The sequence below is a fragment of the Opisthocomus hoazin genome, chromosome 18 (genome assembly GCF_030867145.1).
Source record: "Opisthocomus hoazin isolate bOpiHoa1 chromosome 18, bOpiHoa1.hap1, whole genome shotgun sequence".
Classification (NCBI taxonomy): domain Eukaryota; kingdom Metazoa; phylum Chordata; class Aves; order Opisthocomiformes; family Opisthocomidae; genus Opisthocomus; species Opisthocomus hoazin.
Genome location: NC_134431.1, coordinates 9,155,416 through 9,171,907, shown reverse-complemented (window position 1 = coordinate 9,171,907; position 16,492 = coordinate 9,155,416). Strand labels below are relative to the sequence as shown.

The window sequence follows — 16,492 nt, the reverse complement described above, 5'->3', positions numbered from 1 at the left end:
GCAAGCCACAGTTTTACTAACAAGAGAGGACTTCCACTGCTGATAGCGGAACACAATCTCAAGACAAGATCGGTATGTTCAAGCAGCAAAATATAGAAGCCAAAAACTGAAATCCCATTAGGAGTATGATAGATGAAGCTTGTAGGAGACAAGGTGACAAAAAAAGCCCATGTAGGCTATGTTTTTGTTTTTGGCTTTTTGTGCCACATTCAGCCCAGGTGTCTCCAGCAAGTCCCACAGGGGGTTCCAGCCACAAAAACCACCTTTGTGTTAGAGATATGTGCTCAGACAAAACGAGCACATGAAGTCTCAGGAGAGGGTCACCTCTCAGTCCTCGGCCTTCTTAATTAATTTCTAGCATAAAATAGGTTTTACCTTGTTTCCCAGTTTGCATAACTTTAGGATTTTATTTGCTCTCAGACTTAAAATCGAAGTGGATGTGCCTGTCCACCTTTCACATCCAGAGTTGAGAAGAGAGAATTGACAGAAACAGTTTTGCAAGGGAGATAGCTAAAGTGTAATGACACAAAAGGGCATTTTGCCTAGAGGTTTTAAAAAAGACCCCCAACAATATCAAAAAACCAAAGTGAGAGACTTGATCGATCTCTCCCCTTCCATGCCTTCTACAAGAACTTGGGAAAGCCATGCAATTCCTCTTTATTTTTCCAACCCCTGGAAAATCTCTGAGGGAAGAACAAAGCCAAGACAGAGCTTTATTCTAGTGTGCATTCACCTTCCCTCCAGTGAAGTCACTCCCCTTGGTGTGACTCTCCTCTCAGAAAGCTCATGCACATGTGATACAGGCAGACTAGCACTGCTGCCAAGAGAGTTGCTGCGGTTGTACCTGAGCTGCTTTTAAACTAGCGAGTCTGGATACATATAGCCGCAGCACGAAACGGTGCAGCACATTTAGCCTCCATGGCTGACTGGCTTCCTGACTCTTCCCATTTACCAGCACCTAAACTGGGGAATTTTAAACTACTTCAGGTATGTTCATTTGTGCTACTGTCACATCTTTGACAGTAATGAAGATATTTGCTGAGAAAAAGCAAGAATATTTGCATTTCCATCTCTTGGAAGTGTTTTTTTTAATGCTTAGCTCAGTTCATGCACTCATGGCAATTCGTGCTTAATGTAATGCACTTTCAAATGCAGGGGTGCTGAGGTTTAGCAGAAGACAAAATCTAATCTTTACTTTTTACTAGTCAAGTTCAATACAAACACCAAAGTGGACTCCGAATATGAAACCTACAGGTGAGGAATGAAACTGCACTCCCAGGGGACTCAAGGTGGAGTAACAGAGATACAGTGGCATTTTAAGGACATAATTATTTCTCACAATATGTGCATTATTCTTCTTTTACGTAAAACGATTGATAAAGCTGAAATGGTTATGCTATACTTCCTCTCATCTGCTATTGCTGCATTAGAATTTACTGTCATTCTTTGCAGGATTGCCTGGACAGGTGTTTCTAAATTGAGATTACACAGAGTACATCCGAATTTTAGTACTCCTCCTACAATTCATGCTTAATGGACTCAGCAAGTCCCAGGAAAATTAAAACATAAATACATAAAAATCAACATGATTCACAAAGATCAGGAACCGTCCACATTGCAGGAAAAAGCACATGGAATACCAGCCAAACAATTAAAACCTGCCATACGCAGTTCAGGCTTCTGCCCAACAGCACCAAAATGCTCAAAGAAATCAAATACCATACTAGAAATGAGCTAAAGGGAATCACAAATTTAATTCCACCATGCTCATTTACTTCTTGGCAATTCAGATTTAAACCCTTTCACAACCTTCTTGGACTTGGCAAGTCAACATTCAATCTCCTGTGAGCTGGTGTTTCATACAGCTTCTCAAACGGAATGACCAGAAAAGAACTTTAAGTTTTATTTTTAGAAACAAAAGTATATTTTGGCCTTCCTAGTTGTATAACAAAACAAAGTGTTATAAAGCGACAAGTACAAGGCACTGTCTTTGAAGCCTGAAGTGAATCCAACTGATTATTTTATAATCAACTATTATTCTGACATCAATAACAGTTATTCTAAACTTGATAAATCTTAGTTCAGTAACCTTGAGGAAAAAACAGCTGCTTTCAGCTCTGCTCTTCTGAACCTTACCTCAAGTAGTATGTAGCTAATTAACGATGGTGGTACTTTGGGAGTTAAAACCAGCAGATGTATCTTAGTAGACATTAGTTATGTCTTAGCAGTAAAAAATTTTTTTTAGTATCAAGGTATCAGCTTTTAAAAAAAAAAATTAGTGGCGAGAATAGACAGCAGTTTAGCCACAGAGCAGTTTGTTCAGGACAGCATAGCGCAGAAGCATAATACTAACATTACTGTTTGCATGAAGTGTAAAACCACCATTGTTTTGCTTCCACTCAGAATTCAGCAATTCACACTAACATAGCAATCCCAGGTATGCGGTCACAAAATTAATTAAAAAAAAGACAACACAGTTTCTACAGAAAGGCAAAGCTTATACTGATCATATGTGAAGTTTTGCTAGGGTATACTAGTGCTAAATCCAGTTCCTCAGCTAGAAATTAATTCCTTGATGAGCAAAACAGATCTATGAAGACTTACCTCCTTCCCTACCCTGACCGCCTACACTTAAGCTTTTCATTGTAATTGCAGAAGAACTGGTCTAATATGGGGGTATATAAGATTCTGACTTCCCATAGCACATCCTCAATGCACCAAGCCGTACTCACCATGCATCTGGTACGTGTACGGTGCTTGTCCGGCGGTCGGCGTACTGAAGCTGGATCCATAGCTAAGAAACCCACTCTGTCCTGGGGAATGGCTCAGGCTGTCCTCTGTTTTGATGCCTTTGGGGCACATAGTAGGAACCAAGAGCAGAACACGAGTGTTTGTCATATAAAGGTGTAAAAAAGCAAGTTTAGGAATTAACAATTTTTCAGCTAGATTTTAATCTAATAAACTCTTTTTTTCCCTATGCTTTCTTCTATACATATTTTTTAATTATCTGCATTACCCAAACAGGTAAGCTCTTAAATAACAGAGTCAAGTAAATTCCTCACAAATAATATTTGAGTCAGCTACATCCTGTATCCACACCTGAACGAACTTTTGACAAGATAGGGAAACAACCATGAATAATATTGTTTTCAAAACACTTTCTGAACAAATATTTTTGTTTTAGTATTAAATGAACTCATTGACTCATGAACTTTCTGAATGGTTATCAGATGCAAGCAACGATAAACAAAGCAACAGGATCTTCAGCAAAATAACCTCAAGACTTGTTCTCAGCAGAGTTATTTTTTACTTGCATTATATTTTCAGCTTTGGTAGCAAAATATTTATTGGCGAGTCATACAGGAGGGGTTATCATCTATCCAGTTAGATATAACACACAGTTGAGGAACAACAGGTAAGCCCTGAAGGCACAAAAATATTTTCATTACTAAAATCAGGCAATTAAACTGACAATTTACAGAGGGAACAGCAATAGCCGAATTAAACATTGCAAAATGAAACCTTTGCTGGTAGTGAGAAGGGTTGATATTTTATTCTGAGATGTTGCCAAGACTGTACAGCTGTATTATTAAAATAAACAGCTGAAAGGTGCATCTTATTATGAATGCTTCGAGTGTGATCCTTCCCTCTTTTACACGCCTATTTGCACAAAACAAAAAATGGCTATTGGGCACACCCTGAGTGCTGGGACTAAACAAAGACCCTGTTGATGATCTGGCCTTGGATTTATACACTTTCCAGGCTGTTGTAATCTTTTAGCACTTGTAGGCAAACTTGCCAAAAGACAAGTCGAATTCCTGTGCCTTTCACCAAACATGTTGTTTTCTAGCTTAATGACTCTTAAAAGCAACAAGTCTGCATTTGCTTAGGTTGGGAATAAGTTCTCCCAGATAATGTTTTCTCTAACAAAAATCACTTCTTTTAGCTTTAGGTGAGAATAACTGCAATACAATTTGAGTACAAGTTACCAAAGATGACAATGCTGCATTGTGAAATGCAGGAAGTTTATTCGGACAGTGAATGAACATGTGTTGGTGCAAGCGTCCGGCTCCATTACTGCTGGGGAAGCGAAGGGATTTGTGAGTGTGCACAGAGAAGCTGCTTTTCATAACATCCCATGCTTTTCAATTACATCAGCGCTCCGCATGCGAGCATGCAACCTACCCCAGCTATAATTAATCTTCAGCAAATGGGCCTTTTTGGAAGTCTAAAAATTGTTGTCAGACAGCGAAATAACTTAGCACCAAATTAATTTCCACACAATGTTCTGTTTTGTCTAGAAACTGGCTGAGTTTTATTTTTGTGCCTAAAACCAATACTGCTTCATTGTTCTTGGTTGTCAGCCAGGTGGAGTTTTTCATATGCTATGTTGAGTATCTTAGAGAGGGTATATGGGCTGGGGGAGGGAAATCACTGCTCAATGATGCTAAGAGGTCATCTGCAGGATTTATAAGCAGCATATGGGCCTGACACATGTATGCCCTAAAGACTCTAGGCAGTAGCAAATGGCTCTGCTTTCACCTGCTCTAACAGGACAACTGTTCAGAGTTTGCCTTGGCAAACAGCCAGCTGATGCAAACACATAAGTAGCTCCAGCAAAGAGTCTCAAAACATTCCTCTAATCATCCTGGTAGAACTTTGGCTCTGCCAAGCCCATTTCCCTGGCCTTCCAGACCATTGCATTGAATTTCTCTTCAATAAAAGCCTTGTCAATGGCTTCTTGTGCGGAAGCGATACTGTATTTGCCAAGTAAATGAAGGTGTTTAAGAGCACAAAAGAAAACAGGAGCAGAAACAGAACTGTGAAGCCATTTTAATGCTGCAAGACTCGGCACTCACAGGATCAGCTTGGAACAGGGAGCCCAAAGCTTTCTGTTAAAGAGCTGTACCTAAGCAAGAGTAGTATCTCTTTGGTCTTTAGGAGTGGAAAGAACTTTGCAGCTCCCTCAAGAGCTCAGTATTTCCATGCAGAGCTTGAGGACACTCTTAACACTTGGTTCACCAGCCATTCCTGTGTCAGGAGTGCTGGTTTAATTAGTCCCCTGCCTGAATCCGCCAGCTGCTCCTGCCCAGCACCGCCTCCCCACAGCTGCTGGCAAGACTGTGCAGGAAAGCAGGGAACAAAGATGACTGGGGTTTGCAATGTTTACTGCATCTACAGCTAACAACTGTCCATTTCAACACAAACTGTCTTCCAAAACCAAAGTACTCCGTATCACATCACCCACGCCTTGTTCTGCTCTGTTTTGGTTCTTCTGTAATAATATACAAAAAGTTTTTCTTAACATAGCTTGCATCATTGAAACTCCAGGAAGAATAAGGAAGACAAAGTGTAGTTTACCTAAATATCGTATTTACTGCAAGAGACTTTGTCTTGGCAGAGTGTCATGGAAACACTCATCAGATACTGCTCCTAAGTGGCACATCCTATTGAACCTGAGCTTCTCACACTGTCTCATATCCTACTACTGACTGGCTTCAAACTTGCCTAGTTTGTAAGTTCATAACCCAGGATATTAAGAGCTGATAGACAGTTCAAAGTAATCCTAACATTTTTAACGAAGTCAGATTTTCCTCTAAGCCTGAGAACATTGCCAAGACAGAAATGACCTTTCATTCTAAAGCTGAAGACTTCAAATATACTTTTCTGGGGAGCAAGAGGAAGATGTCCTCAAAGGTAACATGATGTCAGAGTACTCACTGTAGGAGGGTATGCCATAGGGCTGCCCCGGAGGAGGATACGCAGTGTATGCAGCAGCCTGCTGGATTCCCGCGCTGTACTGCGTCTGTCCATACGTTGCCATTGTTGGGAAAGATGGGACTGTCACTATATGGGGATAATGTCTATTCAGAACAAGAAAACAGAAGGTCTAAGGCAATAGTTACTGTAAATGATCTTCTAGAGCAGATGTAGAACACTTCTAGACATTTTGATAGCATAATACGCAAAGTATGATGGCGAATATTTTGGGAACTCAGAATTGACTAGACTGGGGCAAAAGTTTGTTTTAGTATACAGCTCCTGATAAAAGCTATTAAGATTAAGCTACCCTAATACAGGGGACTTTAAGACCATGCAAAATATATGCAAGTTTAAAAAAAAAAAAGAAATAAAATCAACACCTAGATTTTTCGTGTTTCATTCTGAGTTTGCCAAACAACCAAGTGTCATGGGAAACCTGTGCATTTCACCATATTCCTCTGTGGGCACTCATAAACACAATATTCAAACTGATAAGGTTTGGATTCCCAGGGGTACAAAAGCACAGTGCACAGTATCTCAAACCTTCTTTCACTCCATATCTAATAACATTAAGAACCAGTTACTTCACTGGGCCAGAGACGTGCAGGGGAACAGGTGGATGAGCTTAAGGCGAATGCTTTTCAAGGTGACAGAAGTCTGCACAAAATGGCTGTTCAGCAAAATGCAGTTTTTAAATTACAGCACTTGGCACGAGTACTCACTTTGTGGAGTACAGATGGAGAGGACACTGTGGTGCTGCTTTGCTGCTGCCTGGAAAACAAAATCAAAGGGTCTTAGATTTTCATCACGTTCTGTTCTATGGCCAAGCTGATACCACTGTTTTTACCACTGCTAGTTTGAGAAAAATATACTAGAATTAGAAGACTTTGTCTTTAGTGACTGTCCACAAACTGAATTAGGTAAGAAAGTTATTCACCAGTTAATAAAAAATATAATTTCATGTTAAACTAAGGGTGATACTGATTAAGCTACCAGTTTCTTCTTCTCATGGGACTGATATCAATCATGAAGTTGGGCATTGGTGGGATGGCTCATATGCTAAAGGCTATAAAAGCAACTACTATGATTATTGAAGTGATTTAAGATCACTGCACTATTTGCCCTTTTGCTTTTTTTGGTACGCTTCAAGACCATGACTCACTTTCTTTAATGTTCATTAAAATATATAAAATCAAAATAAATATTAAAAATACAATACGGTAAATCTCCTTACTCTTTAATTTTTTGAGTTCACTATAACCTACCTTATTGACCTGCCAGCAATCAAAACATCAAACTAGTAGAAAGTGTATCACAGGTTATATGTGCAGGATGCCTTCCAATGTACCAAACAGTTGCGTCCTGCAACACTACCAAAGAAAAATGTGCCCCCATCTTTAGTTAGAGATAAATTCAGGTTTAATTAATTACAGTTTAAAAAAATCTAAACTAAAACCTGCATGTTTCCTGCCAGTTATACTGAAAACATCGTACCTAAATGCCACCATGAGTATTACATACTTTGCCTCCATAATGCCATCCAAATTTTGCTTATCGGTTCCCAGTTGGAGCTGTTAGATGTTATTACAGCAGTATAAATGACAAAACACCCTCACAATCATCAGTAATGACATTAGGCACAACAGAGTCAGCCTTTCTGTCTGCTAGCTGCATCAATGAACACACAAGACCAACTGCACACAGAGCTTCTCCACGCAGGGAAAACACCAAGCATCACATTGTATGCTGACTGCAGCACCACCATCCTTGATGCTGGCTGATGGCATCTACAGTGTTTATTACATGGGATAGGAAATAACACCCAATCTCATGCAGAAGATGATCTCTCAACTGCAGATGCACATGCTGGGTGGAAAGGGAGATTCCTTCAGTGCCCCCCATGCCTGCACACTGCTACCACTTGGCAGGAAATTTCTGCAGTTGCTGTCCCAGGCATTGACAGGGACATACCCACAATGCTGTCAATCGATTATCTTCAGTATGAAGTTGTCCAAAACAGCACCATTTCATTTGTTCACCTGTTTGTAAGTTGGTGAATTAAACACTTAAAGCATGTTTTATTTAATGAAATATGCAAATACATATAAAATCCAAATACATGCAGATAGTCCTATGGCTCTGAGTAACTTGTTATACTGTAAACCTGGAGAGAATGTCCAAAAAGATCCAACATGCTCACATATGAAATGTTCATTCTTCCTGATTTAATTCTCTTCTGAAATTGCTCTTTCCTACACAACCTGTTTTCATGACATTTTATATGGCTTTAGCATTTTACATTATAACATGGAGATTACACCAAACTATTTTTAAAAACACAGCCATTTAATCGGATACCTTTTAAAACTAAATTTCACTAAAAAATGCATTTTTATCTTTGTTCATTTGTTTATTGAAAAAACCCAGTGAAGGTGCATATTAATAACTAGATACCATTCTTTTTTTAGAATCTTAATTTGTATAATGTCTACAGTATGTAATAATAATACCAAAAATATTAATTTCAAGATTTTTTTTTTAGAATGTTAATTTGTATAATGTTTGCTGTATATAACAATAATACTACTGAAATTCTAAGCTTCCTAGGAAACCTAATACTGAGCTTAGTAAGACTGAGCTGAATTTCTTAGGAAACAATACCACTTACTAGAAGATGGAAACATCTAAAACACACGGTCTCTTCAAAAAAGAGGGCCTATTTCGCAAACTCAGAAATCTTCAGACCTAACTTTATTCAAAATAAAAAAGAAGTAATATTCATGTGCTCCTTTCTCTCTTCTCCAGTATAACTGAGGATAACTGCAGTTGCTTAATAGGAAGTACATATTAGGTTAGAATAGATAAAATATGTGAAAATAAAGGTGTCTGTGCTTTTAGGTGTTTACTGAACTCTGTTCTGAGTCTGAAAGCAAACAGCCTTTTCTCGGTAATGTTCCCAAGCCTCTCAGCTGTCTCCCCAGCAACCTCTCCCCCAGCCAAGTGCCCATATGCTGACTGTGACCACTTTCTTGCCCCATACGCACCTTTAGGAGTCTCCCAACTGTTTCACGTGCAACATCAGAGCATTGTTACTGCAGCATCGTTGCTTTAGGGAAGGTGGCTCTGGTAACAAAGGCACTGATGACTGGGGGGAACAGGTTTTAGAGTGAGCTGGCCACAACTGCATCAACACTGCTGCTTACTATTAAGAGAAAAACCCAGCTTGGATACATCTATCTGTGCAGCAACAGACTGCAAGAGTCATCTGTCCACAAGACCATGCGCTGGACTCTAATCCTTGCACCATGCGGGATGCCTTTTCCACCCTCTTCCTCTCCTCTCTGGGTATGAAGGAGAAACAGAACAAATTCGCTCAAATACAGCCACACTTTCGTCACCAACTGCACTCTTCCTCCTCCAACATGCTTTCCTGCACCATATCCCTTTCATTGCACCCACCTCCACAACACATTCAAGCCTCACACGCCTTCTGAACCCATCTCTCCCAAGCCGTCCCCCAGCTCTGCCAGAGCTCTCCCTGTGGCCGACTACAGCCCCAAAACACTGCCAAAGGGCAAATATCACAGCCACAACCCCCCTGCACCCTCTTCCAGGGTCCCCTGCAGACACTATGTGTTCTGTGCACTGATCCGTTCACAAAGGACAGCTCAGGCAGGAGCAAAGTATGCCAGGGAGGGACTGTGCAACCTACACAGCCGTTATCTCTAACAGAATCACCCTAAACACTGACAGAAATAAAACCGTAAGGACTCCTTCTTCACGCTCTTACAACCTCGAAACACCTTAGAAAAGTAAAACCCACCAGCAACCCTGCCTCTACCTATAAAATATGGGCCACAGTAACCTATTTCTGAAGCAACAGGCAGAGAGGTTTAGTTAAAAAAAAATAAATTAAAAATTGACATAGGCTAGTGTTATACAAATGTACATATTCATTTACAAACACAGATACAGAAAAAAAAGATTGCTTTTAAATCCAAAGCTCGGCTTACCTGACACCTTCAAACTCACTGTGAAAAATTTGCTTTGACTTACCTGAAAGAAAAGTTTAGAAAATTAGATTTTTAGATTGTGAAAACAAAAATTCTACCATTTCTGTCACACTGTTCCTCATTACCAAACAATTGCATTGAAGAAATATACTTTTTCTTTTTTCATTCATTTAATTCATAATACCTTTTACATTTGAAAAACAGCAGAACAGATAGTTTGAGCATAAGCTTAATTTCTTTTCTATTTGAAAAATATTACATCTTCAAATATTTTATTCTTTAAAGAGATAAGTACAGAGTAAATATGTTTGCCAAGAACGCCAAGTGGGGATTTACTGTGTGTGAATATGCAATATGCTACTGTCATTGCCAAAAAGAGGCAAGTTAAACCTGCATGTGTTTCTACCCAAAAGTATAGGACTACAGGCAAAATGTGCATTTGAAAATTATGCAATTTCATCAGGATATCTCGTGATAAGTACCTATGAAAATAGACGGCCAGACATCTACGTGGACATTCACATAAGTACGTATTGCGACTAGACTTTGCTAAAATTAAAACGGTATGTGTAATACAGAGCATACATTTGTGTGCATTTATTGTGTTAAAAAGTTCTGGCAGTCTGAGACTGACAAACACACAAGTATTTTCAGGTTCTTCAAATTAACAAAAAGTATTTTCAAGGGAAAGAGCATAATCTTGGTAGCACAAGACATCATTTTGTAGAGAAATAACCATAATATTTCTATAAGAAATGTATCAAGGTGAGCTGTCACTAGCAAACTGTTGTCCAACAGTACAAGTGCCATGTTAGCTCTTATTTATATTGCATAATAAGAAATAGCTCCTGCACCAAGAAGTTTAAAAAATTATGTATTTAAAAATCTTTTATAGTTCTAATCTTTTCTGCAAACAGTGCACTTAAAATGATGTTTCCTTAGATTACTATCCCTTCGACTGCTCTTGTAAATAGCCAATCATGATGTACGTGATTTAATCACGCAATTTCTAATGCTTTAGCAAACATGCAAGCAAAACATCTCCATGGCTTCTAAGAGCCTATAAATGAAGGGTTAAACATACTACTAAAACATAATAGCCAGTGCCTTTTACTAACTCCCCTCCAACAGGAAGGCTGACAGATCCTGACCACAGCAAACAATAGCTGGGATTGTACTAGCAAGAACTAGTTCAGCTGCATCACTTGCCAATAATTTTTTTAGCAGATTTAACATTCTTCTGTTTCCTTCACTTGAACAGTATGATGGGGGGGGGGGGGGGAGAGAAGGAGGAGAAAAGCAGATAAATTTCCATCAGAGCCTCAACCACTGAAAGAATTTGTCCTTGGTACCTGCCAAATGTAAAACTTCAGACCAGAGGCCAGAAGGGCTAACCATTTCGAGATGATAGCAATGTTCTCAGAGTGATGCAAACTGACGCACAGGGCTGCTTTGGCAAAATGTTTTCTGCCTGCACAATACATTGTTGGGCCTGGGAGCCCCCATGCTCCCCATCCCAACAGCACAACCACCAAAGCACAGGGCTCATGTTCATGCCATCACTGGGGCTCTAGTAGGGTCCAAACAAAAACTACCAGTTCTACACAAAATGTGTTTTACACCTGCAGTTACTCCAGTGGAGCAAACATATACATACACGCATGCATATGTATGCACCTACTATACACACATATGTTTCTACATAGAAAACATTTCAACTCCATTTGCATTCAAACCACTGCTGAACTAAAGGATTCAGCCACAATCGGACCATCTACAAAAAATACTCAAAAAATCTCAGTTGCTCACTGTACTGTAGAACTCATTTCAGATGCAGAGGCCTTGCATGTGGCCAGTTCCCTTCAGTTACATATAGATATAGAGATAGATATATATATATATATATACACAGACACATCATCTTAAAGCCAGTAAGCAGAAGAGGCAGCCTACCTTCTATGTCATCTGGAGCCGTGGCATAAACGTTGGAAAGGTTAAGCTTCGGTCTGTCAGGGCACTCTCTATTTACAGTCAGGCTGGGTGATATCACTAGATCTAGCATTTCCTTATACCTGAAGGAAAACAAAGGAAAAATATAATTTATTCATTAATTATGCATGCTTACTAATGATTCGATTTTTTTCCCTAAGAGTATAAATATTAAAGCTGATTACCTAAACCCAGGCTTCATATAAATTCCACATAATAACATTCACTGAAGTTTTCATCAAAGGGAAACACTGAATTAAAATGAAGGACTTGCTCCCTTGGAGATTACACCTATCTGATTAATGCTTTCCCTTTCTTCCTGGATTTTGCCATACAAAAAACTGTATTTCCTTATCTCTCATATGCCATCAGAGCGAGAACGTACACACCACTGCCCAGTGAGGCTCCAGAATGGTCTCTTAAGGGCTGAAAATGAAGAGTTGAGGGCAGTTAACAGCATTATCTAGTCTTACAAGATAGTAAGGCTAGTACTGGTGATAGCATCAGTTTTCTAGGGGACTCGGAAACCAGTCACCTAACTACAATTTCCTGACCATTAGGTGGCAGTGATACAAGGACAGTCCCTTTCACATAAATAACCTCATCTGATTTAACCAAAAATTTCAAACGAACAATATAAAGGACCTGAATCTCCAAACAAAAACATAATTGTTTGTGTGCGCACATGACCTACACTACAATGAAAGCTTGCAAACTCTGGATTACACAAACAGTTCAGAAAAGAGAATGACTACCTGCAAAGGTGGCTGGCACACCCCTGCTCTCAGGCTGGGACCTAGACAAGCTGGACTATAAAGGTAGCAGATGGCATGGCAGCAACAGGCCGGCAGTAACCCATAGCACACCCAAAACATCATGAAGTTACAGACAACAGCACTTAAACCCGAAATCTTGACACTGGGCTTCTGCAATAATAATCTATGCACTTCTCTGAGAAGCAAAGAGTTTTGTTTAGATTTTTCTGATTAAATACCACTGTATGACTCTACCAGCTTTGAGAAAAAGAGAATAATAAACCACATACTTTTTATCTGAACATCTCAAATCACTTTTACAAAGCCCTTACAAAGAGGGTAAGTATTGTTACGAACAGGCATAAACTAGATGAAATATTTCACCTGTACCTGAACAGCAAAGACCCAATGGGATCTGGGCTTCTCTTGTCTGCCTCTCTTGGAAATCCATGTGGGCATATGCATTTTCACCACCCATGTAGCCTCAAGCCCTGAAGTTGTAAAGGCTTCCTGATTATGTGCCATGAAGGAGACCTAAGTCGGCAGCAAATGACCAACGGAGTAGAAATACAGTACTCTGAATCCAACATTTGTGAGATCCATGCTCCCTAACTGCTGTGTGTTATAGATTTGCTAAGACAACAAAACTAGCATAAAATGCAGTGTTGCTTTGAAGCTGAAGGCTCTTTATTGCCAGTAGGCCTTAAAGGGCTCCACCTTCAAATGTGTACCTGTAAGATGAGCACAACTCCTGCCTCCCCCTCCCTGCCTTAGACACAAACTATAAAGCACAGCAAGACAAGTCAAAACGTGGGTGCACAGCGACCACCAGTTGTGCCCACAACCAGCATCCACACTACCAACTGCATGGAAATGCAACAAGGTACCAGATTTGTAGAAGGATAAAAAAACAGTTCCTAGCTATACAAATTCCTCCCTAAGTGACTCAGTCTAACGGCAGCACCAAAATGGCGATCCAGGACTCTTGACCTAACCCTAAACAAAACACAAGAAATTTTACTCAGTCCTAACAGCACTGGAGCAAGTTATGCTCCAAACTGGTACCTGCAGACAGAGGCTTCACCGAAGCACAAGTGCCTGTGGAGCAGATGCAGTCTCAGGCACGGGGGGAGGCAGGCAGATGCTTCAGAGCTGCAGACTGTCAGGCAGTAAGGGATGGTCACGGCCCTTCTGCACACTTTGCTCATGCCAGAGGAAAAAGATTTTTCTCATGAAATAGCTGATCATGCTCTTTTGCTGGCACAGCTAAGCTGCTGCAGAGAAAGGGGTCAGGTAGGCTTTTGTGGTACCATTTCAGTGGGGAGGAACAAGGTCTCTCCTACGAGCAACTATGGCTCCTAAGACTCTCTTAAAAGCAGCAGGCTGGACAGGGCATCCTTTCCCAGAGAAACTACTTTATTCTAATCCATTGGTACCAAATTAAATTTTGTTTGCAAGGCTGAGAAGGCAGACTTCAGTTTTATACCACGTTTTCCTTTCCACTCTAAGCAATGTCCTATTTTTTTCCCCTTATTTCCTTAATTCTGTACCTGAATTGAGGAAAGTGCTGTCACAGAACCTGTCAAGCTGGGGATATTCTACATTGTTTCTCAGATAACACATGCCCTTCAGCATAATCCAAAACCCCATCATTCATGACACTGCTGAGACTGTTGCCAAGTGAATGGGAGCAGAGAGCAGATGTTTAAAGGGAAATGATCTTTTATAATGATTAATGCACTTTAATTACATCATTGTTCCGAGATTTCATTAGCTACTCTCTGCCTGATGATTTTTCTATTGGTTTTGTTCTGTTCACTTTTGTATTCAAAGTCATATCACACTTCTCTGTATATGTTCTGTAACATTTTCCTGGGCTTTTTTCAGCTTCCATTTTTCTTTGGAGTATGTATTAGTTGCATGTACAAACAGGTCGCTTTTCACAGAAATGCCTGTCTGGTTGTGCATGTCACGTCTGTGTTTGCACTGTTAGTGGCTTTGCCTGTTCTGCACGCACCATTTACCAATTTGTTCATGTGCATTTCTCGCCTATGTACTTCTTCACAAGAGTTTCTGAAATTCAAGTTTTAACAATGGCAATCTACAGAAAAACTTTATTAAAATATTGGAACTGGGATGGTATTTAACACAGTAAATGACATGCTGCAGTGCAACTGATAATAGTATCAGGTGTTTCTTTACTTGCTTTTTAGAGCAGAAACATTTTCTGGCTTAAGTAATGCACAGTAAATCAGTAACAAAGTTTGCTGAATATGAGCTTTTATTAAAACCAGTAATGGCAGCGTCTAGCATGCTGGGCTGACAGACATCTGAAAGAGGTTTTGGTTTCTATAATTAAGAAGAACCTTGTGTGAATTTGGTGCTCAGGTTTTCCATTAGAATCCCCTACTCAAAAACCAATATTTTGCCCTGAAATTTGGCCCACAAAATCTCTGCCAAGAACAGAAACTTTTCTCCCTAGTAATGTTTAGGAAGAAAAAAAGAAAAATAAAAGGTTTTTTTTTTTTTAGTCTTTCTGTTCATTCTCATCAAGCTAGGAATGCCAAATTAAACATTTTAAGGTTTCAAATTTTTGATCGAGGTGTAACCTACAAATCACGTTTACTTTTATAGTGATGTTTTGAAGGCAGTGATTCCAGACCCCAACTCAAAACACTCAAATGTGTGCTGAAGATCAAATTAGTGAGCGATCCCATCTCTCTCCAGCAAAGTACTCAAAGATGGGCATAAGTGCAACAGCGAAGTGGGATCCACTGTGCAGACCGAGTCAGCAAGTTGGATACTGATGGTGACAAGAATGTGATGGGTAGTATTTTGAAAGGATGAAACAGCAAACCACCACAGCATTGTGGGCAGATGCAACCACACCACAGCTCTGCTCAGCACAGCTGAAATGCCAGAAGGCACAAGCAAGAGATGAAGGAGACTTCTTCCAAAGCTTAGACCTCTGCTGCTCGGATGTAATTTAAAGCATCTCTCAGTCTGCTCTAACTTGTTTTTAACATCCTCCCCGCAACACACCAAAGGCATCATCTCAGGACCATGGGCATTTCCATCCTCAGTGTGGAGGCAGCAGATTTGTTCCTGGGAGTCTGCATATTTCACTCATCTTTACTCCACTTCTGGGGTGAGAAGACAGTATTCTGGCTTTAGTATGTGCCAGTACATGAAGTGGAACAAATGTTCAAAAAGAGCACTTCCAGGGCATTTTCAGTAAACAAGACACCCAGGTAGTAAGTATTACTAGGGTAAACTCAATGGCCAAGCGATGAAGAGATTTCAGAGGGAACGCATGCAAGGAAGGGCACAGCATTTACCCCTAATGACAGCAGTCTGTAGGAGGGTATTTGAGCAGCAAGAGGTTGACGGTACAGTTCAGAAAGGACATACCAGGAGTAAAAGACAGTATGGAGGAAGAAAGCGGGCATGGTTGTGAAAAAAAATAAAGAGAATGAGCTCTGCATCTGCTATCCATGGAAGAACTGATGAGTTAGGAGTCCCACTGAACAAAGCAGGTGAGAAACAAAAGACAGGACACCTGTCCTTGGGAAAATCCTGCCAGATCCTACAATGGGAAATACAAGATAGTTTAAGGGGGTAAGAAATTGCAAAGAAAGTTTGTCCATCAGGGGAGAGGAAAATCTAGAAATGACTCTCCTTGCAATAACCCCACGTGATGATGGTCTCAAGAATTTTTACTCGTATCTGGCTAGAGGCCAAATACAAGTTTAAACCACTAGACCTTCCTGAACATATGCACACGCCAACACAGAGCCCTAGGCAGGAGTGGCACAAGCCAAGTCCTCTGCTTTTAGCTTTGCTGGCAAGGGGAGGAGTAGAGACAGAGATTGCAGCCTAATTGCAAGAGTAACATTTTTGTCTTGCTTCCATGACTTTATCTGGTTTTAATTACTTGATCAACTGCTTTCACCTTTATTATCCTCAAAAACT

General features: G+C 40.1%; 1 protein-coding gene across 5 annotated transcripts in view; it reads right to left on the bottom strand.

Moving 5' to 3' along the window:
- Window positions 1-16,492, bottom strand: part of EYA2 (EYA transcriptional coactivator and phosphatase 2) — a 102,303-nt gene that overhangs the window by 47,466 nt on the left and 38,345 nt on the right. For all 5 annotated transcript variants that reach the window (XM_075438737.1, XM_075438739.1, XM_075438735.1 and 2 more), the window contains exons 2-5: window positions 11,730-11,848; window positions 6,486-6,534; window positions 5,722-5,864; window positions 2,733-2,849 (exon numbers count right to left, since the gene is read on the bottom strand). In XM_075438737.1, coding sequence (XP_075294852.1) covers window positions 2,733-2,849; window positions 5,722-5,864; window positions 6,486-6,534; window positions 11,730-11,838 — 418 coding nt within the window. In that variant the 5' untranslated portion in view covers window positions 11,839-11,848. The remainder of the gene's footprint in view (window positions 1-2,732; window positions 2,850-5,721; window positions 5,865-6,485; window positions 6,535-11,729; window positions 11,849-16,492) is intronic.